Source organism: Fukomys damarensis, unplaced genomic scaffold (genome assembly GCF_012274545.1).
Source record: "Fukomys damarensis isolate Sample0158 unplaced genomic scaffold, DMR_v1.0_HiC HiC_scaffold_19, whole genome shotgun sequence".
NCBI lineage: Eukaryota > Metazoa > Chordata > Mammalia > Rodentia > Bathyergidae > Fukomys > Fukomys damarensis.
The window spans coordinates 9,776,067-9,782,011 of NW_022900931.1; the positions used below are offsets into that span (position 1 = coordinate 9,776,067).

At 61.1% G+C, this 5,945-nt stretch overlaps 1 protein-coding gene across 1 annotated transcript in view; it reads right to left on the minus strand.

The window, feature by feature from the left end:
- The window catches only part of Cyth4 (cytohesin 4), a 24,433-nt gene that overhangs the window by 8,022 nt on the left and 10,466 nt on the right, over positions 1-5,945 (minus strand). The window contains exons 5-8 of the mRNA XM_010613406.3: positions 5,776-5,894; positions 5,010-5,090; positions 3,936-4,048; positions 2,304-2,452 (exon numbers count right to left, since the gene is read on the minus strand). Of these exons, the coding sequence (XP_010611708.1) occupies positions 2,304-2,452; positions 3,936-4,048; positions 5,010-5,090; positions 5,776-5,894 (462 nt within the window). The remainder of the gene's footprint in view (positions 1-2,303; positions 2,453-3,935; positions 4,049-5,009; positions 5,091-5,775; positions 5,895-5,945) is intronic.

Below are 5,945 nucleotides of genomic sequence, written 5' to 3' on the forward strand. Positions count from 1 at the left end.
GTTCAGGGCGGCACATGTGACCCAAGCAGTAAGTCAGTGAGCCTTGATTCTGGGACTTGAGTTACAGCAGCTCAGAAGGAGGATGCTAAGCTGGCTCGGGCCCACTCTGCCATACACTGGGAGAGGCTGCTTATAGGGAGGCCACCGTGCAGGAGAGAGGGTGCTGAGAGATGGGGCCGCAGAGGGGTGGGGCCCCCGGATGAAGCGCTGCTGTCACTCAGTGCCTGGATCTGGCGAGCCTGAAGCCAACAGTCTAAAGACCAACTGATTCCTCATCACTGTGGTGACAGGAGTTCAGGGTCCGCCAACCAGGAAGTAACTGGCTGCTGGGAAGCAAAGCCAGGTGCTCTGTCCCCAAATCTTGCCTTTTCTCTGTAGAGAAAAGGGCTCTGGAATCAGACGTGGTATGCATTAGGACTCTTCACAGGCGTGTGCTCTCTGACCTGTTGTGTCTCTTGGAGCCCAGAGTCTTTGCTGTACACTGGGGAGAGGGAACTAAAGGAGAACACATAGTGCCTTCAACTGTGCCTGGTACACAGGATGCTCTGATAGAGGGGTCTGGAAGGGACCCAGGGAGTCCAGGGCTGAGAGACTTGGCACCTGCCTGGGCCTCAGTTTCTCCACCTGTACCACCAGAGGATGGAGTACCCGGTCCCCGTGCCATCCTCCCTGCTTGCCAGGGCCCACCCCCTGCTTTGAGGAAAACACTGAGTCAGAGTCATAGTGCACTGTACAGAGGAAACTGAGGCCAGGGCCCAGTGTCACTGTGCCAAGGGCAGAGCTGGCATTGATCTCCTGGCTCTGCCCTTTGCCTGGAGCCCCTGAGCACTCTGCCTGGCCCTGCCAGATCAGCCAGGGCAGAACTGGCTCCAGGCACCTGTCCCCCACTGCCACCTCACACCGCGAAGTCTTTCCCACCTGTGCATCTACAGGGCCCCTGTGTGCCCTTGGGGTGACCTCCATTTATATCTGTACCTTTAATATTACACATAGGGCACGGGAAAGTATTCCGAGTCCTCCCCCGCAAGGCCCTGTCAGGGGTCTCTTCGCGGAGGGTTCTCTTCCACCAAGGGGATGAAAGCCCCGGCTTTCCCGATTTGAGGAGAACAAGGCCCAGAGAGAAGGGCAGAGGGACCCCAAGTCCTTGCGGCCACCTGTGCAGCTCTGGAGAGCAGACCGGTGACAGAGAAGTCTGGGGTTCTTCAGCTTCCCCTACCCTGGCATTCTGCCGAGGGCCCAGCTCTTCCACGCTGACCTCAGAGTGGGGCTCCAGAGCCCAAGCCTGTCACCGAGATCTCAGCCAGGGAGTGGTGGCAGGGCAGCGGGGCTGGGACTCGGCTCTCTCTTCTTCCCTGCCCTGTGCTGCCTCTCTGAGCTGCCAGGAGGATACCCCCAGGTGTGGACGGAGGCTAAACTGAGGCAATAAGCTGAGCCAGCCCCGTGAGGGGATGGTTCCCAGCCCCACATCCAAGTGGGAGTTGTTAGGAACAAAGGCCTGAGGTGGAATGACCAGCGAGATGCCAAGGAGGCTCTGGCAGCTGGCGGCAGGGATGTGGCACCTGGGAGACCTGGCAGGCTCAGGCTGGGGCTGCAGCTCACGCCTTCAGCCGATGCCGGGGTCAGGGTGTGGCCAGCACGGCCCACAGACCGGTGGTGACCGGGCTGTCCAAGCCTCTGCCGCTGCGGCATGTCACCAAGCACTGTTTGTCTCAGGATTAATTGTCCTGCACAGGGACATGAGCCGCTGTGCAAAGCCTGCATTATGCGCTTGGCCCGGGTTGTGCCCTGAATGCTGGTAAAATGACGACTCAGAGCAGCTCTGAGACACAGGCCTGACTGTCCCCATCCCCCGGGGACCTGGTGAGTCATTACTCAAGGTCACTCAGCGGGCAGGCGGGGGCCACGGCACCCCTCATGCCCGCTCTAAGGTGTGGCCCTGTGGTGCCAAATGTCTTGCTTGTGCAACTGAGGCAGCTGGGGGCTCGGAGCGGCTCTGCTCTAGCCAGGGACAGAACCAGTCCAGAGCGGGCCCGGCGCCCTGACTCTGAGGCAGGCGGCCCTGGGCATGCTGAGCCTGAGCGAGGCTGTGCACGCGCCCTTGGGCCGGGCCGGGCTCTGCCTTTCTTCTGAGTGTGGGTCACTCGAGGCTCCGCACTGCCCCGAGCCTGGGAGGCGCTGGCCCACATCACTGCCGCTAGTCCACATTGGGCGGGACTGGCTGTATCTGCGGAGGGCCTTCCTGGCCCCTACGGCCAGGCCCTCCTGGATGCCCGCCGGCCCGCAGTGCTGGCTGCACCCCTTACCCGCAGCTGCTCCTCCGGCAGGTCCGCACCGTCGTTGATGCCCCGGTTCATGGACACGAAGCGCTCAAAGGGTGGCCGGTCGCGCACATTGGGGTTGTGGAGGCTGGTGTTGAGCATGATGATGGAGAAGGACAGCACGTAGCAGGTGTCTGCGGGACCGGGCGGGACCAGGCCGCGTTATTGGCCTGGCGGGCCACGCTCTGCTCCTCTGCTCAACCCTCTCGAGGCCTTGGGAGTCCCTGTGGGGGTCCTGGCGTGGCATTCCAGGCCCGGCCTCACCCCGTCTCTGGCTGGCCTCCCTCGGCCCTGCCACCTCTCCACTTCTGCTCCCACCCGGGGCCCCCCTGCACCCCGCCCTGGCTCCAGCCCTCCTCCGGCTCAGTCCACACCCGCTTTCTACCCGCCTCGAACTCAGGCTGCTCCTGTGGGGCTCGGGAGCTGGCTCAGCCCCTGTGTGCCCCGCATTCATGGTGGGGTGAGGCGCATGATCCTCGCTGGCCACTCGAGGCCCTGCGGGGGGCGCCCAGCTCCATGTGACCTTGGGAAGTGCTCAGGGCCCTGGACCTGCAGCTCCCCAGCCTGTGTCTTCCGGAGGCCAGACCTCACGTGGCTCTGAGCCCTACAACGTGGGTGACTCCACCTCCGACAGCCACCAGGGCTGGCATGGAGCTTCTGCCGGGAGCCAGACTCTAACCACCTCTCCCCCTCACAGGCCGGTCCCTGCTCCCTCACCCCCCTTCGCAGATGAGGAAACTGAGGCACAAGGAAGCCAGGTTACACACCCAAGGTCACAAGACCACGAGCTGACTGGACCGTGGTCTACACCTAGTGCTTTGGAAAGCCCTCCCTCCTGCCCCCGGGATCTGTTGAGCAGCACACTGTGCCTGTTCCCGAGGCCCTGGCTGAGGTGGCCCTGCCCTCATGGGACGATGGCTGGGGAGGACAAATGCTCTAAGGACTTGTCCCTGGACATGGCCGATGTCGTCTTGGCTCTGTGTCTGGAGGATACACCGACCTCAGGGACAGACACAGGGTTCAGTGACCTTGATGCAGGCTGCAGTGACCTTGTACCCTTGTATCCTGCACTCCCCAAGCTGGCTCCATAAATGGAACTGGCTGGTAGAGAAGAGGCCAGGGCAAGTGGCTGTGTGGCCCCTCGCTCACGCTGTCCTCTTGTGTCTCTGTGTGGCGTTTGCTTAGCCCAGGGAGAGAGGGTGGAGCACTGAGCTTTGCTTCAGAGATCTCCTTCTCTGCCCTTTGTCCCTCACACCCTGCCCTATTGTTTCATGCTTCTGAGCCTTTGTTTAAACTGAAATCCTAGCCAAAAATATCATAGAGAACTCCTCTTCATCCTTCAAAACCCTATGTGGACTGTATCACCTCTGAGAAGTCATTGTGGACATGCTGACGCCCCTACCCTGCCCTCAGACAGGGTTGCTGCTGCTTTGGCAACTGGTGCCATCATTTCCTGCCGTCTCAGGACCATGTCCCAAGGAGCTCTGCCTGCCAGGCCCCCAGCAGAGCACCTGGCGTAGAGGTGGCTCTCAGGAAAGGCAGAGATGTGTGGGCTCCAGGGTCCGGGGCTTGGGAAAGACTGTGCGGGTGAAGCCTGGCTGTGCCAAGTGGGCGCACCTGCGGACTGGAAGATGCCTGGGTTGCACAGGCAGTAGCGGGCGGCGAAGGCCTCCATCATGCGGTCAATCTTCTGGGCCTCGCCCGGCAGCCGGAAACTCCACAGGAACTGCCTGGGAGGGGCGGGCAGCAGAGGGGTGGGCACAGGAGGCAGCAAGCATGCAGGCCGTGAGAAGTGCTCCCGGGCCCCTCTGGATGTCCCCCCGGCTGCGTCCTGGTCTGCCCTGGCCACTGAGCCCCAGGATCTGGCTGTGCTGCTTTGGGCAAGTGCCTATCCCTGGCTGGGCCTCCGTTCTTGGAACCTACACTTCCCTCCTGAACAGGAAGCTGGAGATTGCAGGGCGAGCTCCCTAGGGGACGGGCTGTGCCTGCTCCTCGTTGGAGACCGTAAGCCATCTACTTCTTTCCTTTAAAGACTGTGGGAGATGGGGGTTGCTGGCTTCTTTCTTTCAAACTCCTACACATCTTTCAAAGGCCAGATTAAGTGTCCCTTCTTGGGAGCTGACTTCCCAGGCATTACCACCAGCAGCAAGTCTCCCTAAGTCCTTCCTATGGGCCAGTCCCAAGGGCTTTTTCACTTAGTCCTCAGTAGCCTATGAAGGCAGTACAGTTTCTATGCCCACTTTACAGGTGAGGAACCTGGGGCACAGAGACTTGCCCTGGACCTACCTGGTCAGTCTGGCTTCAGAGTTCGTTTTCCAAACCCTGGGCCTGCTGCCTCCCACAGTGGGTGAAAATACAAATCAAATCGCAATAGGAGTATCTTGACCAGAGAGCACCAAGTGCAGGACAAACTGGGCTGCATGAGTCAAATGAAACCGGCACTGCCCCCAAAAGCAGCAGGACGACATAGCACTGTCAGTCGGTCCCAACGTCCACAGTAGTACAAGCTCAAAACCTTCCCAAAGCGGCCAGGCTCTGGCCCTGCGAGCCTCAGTCCCAGGCAGGGACCATCTCGAGGCTTCCTGCTTCTCCTGCCTCTGCCCGACCCTCTGCAGTGTCCTTGTCTCTGGGGACCCCAATGCCGCCGCCCCAGGCTGTCGCCCTCCAGGGCCGGCCCTGCCTGCCACTCACCTAAGGGCCTGGACGAGGTTGAGGTTGGTGAACTCGTGGCAGTCCACAAAGGCCTGGAGGACCTGCAGGTTGAGGGGGTCCCTGCAGAGAGGGTGGGGGGATGCACTTGGGAACTTGCTGGTGCCCCCTCCTGGAGAGGCAGCGAGGGAGGAGATGTCCTCCCTCCCAAGATGCCCCCAGTGCACATATCCAGTCCCTCTTCCTGCTCTCTGGCCCACCCCCATGGACTAACAGGAGGGTGGTCTCGTATCACTCCTCCACCCAGGCCCCTCCTGCAGATTCCACCTCATCCTGACCATGTCCATTGTCCCCCTCACTCCCTTCAGTCTCCCCAGCCTCCTGTTTCCTGAGCTACTCCTGCCCCAGGGCCTTTGCACTGGCTGCTCTAGCTGCCCAGCGTGCTCTTCCCCAGATATGTGCACTGCCCACCTGCCACCTCTGAGAATCTTCCTGTCCACCCTTCCTACAATTGCGGCAGGGGACCCAGGGTCTTCGGTACTCTGACCCCGTCCCTGCCTTTTCTGAACAACAGTGAGCTCAGGGCAGTATGACAAATGGTATCCACTGGCATTCATCTCCCTACCCCAGGGCAGGACCTTCTGTCTTGGGAATCAGGACCTAGAGTCACCAGGGAGACCCCAGGGACCAGCATCTGTTCAGTTCACAATGAGGGCACCCAAGCAGAGGGTGTAAGCGGCCCCCAGGCCATGATTCCCCGTCGCTGTCCCACACATCCCCGCTTCCAGCCCTGCTGCCCTGCCCTCACCTCTCGCCCAGGTAGGTGCCGATGGCTGTCTTGTTGAGGCCCTCACCCTTGTACAGGAACTGGGCAATGTCCTGGGCACAGGGCGGCAGTAGCTTGTGCTCTGTGAGATACTGGATGCCCTGGGGGGACAGAGCCCGTGGCAGCCCTGCCAGCAGTGGGCTGGGGAGAGG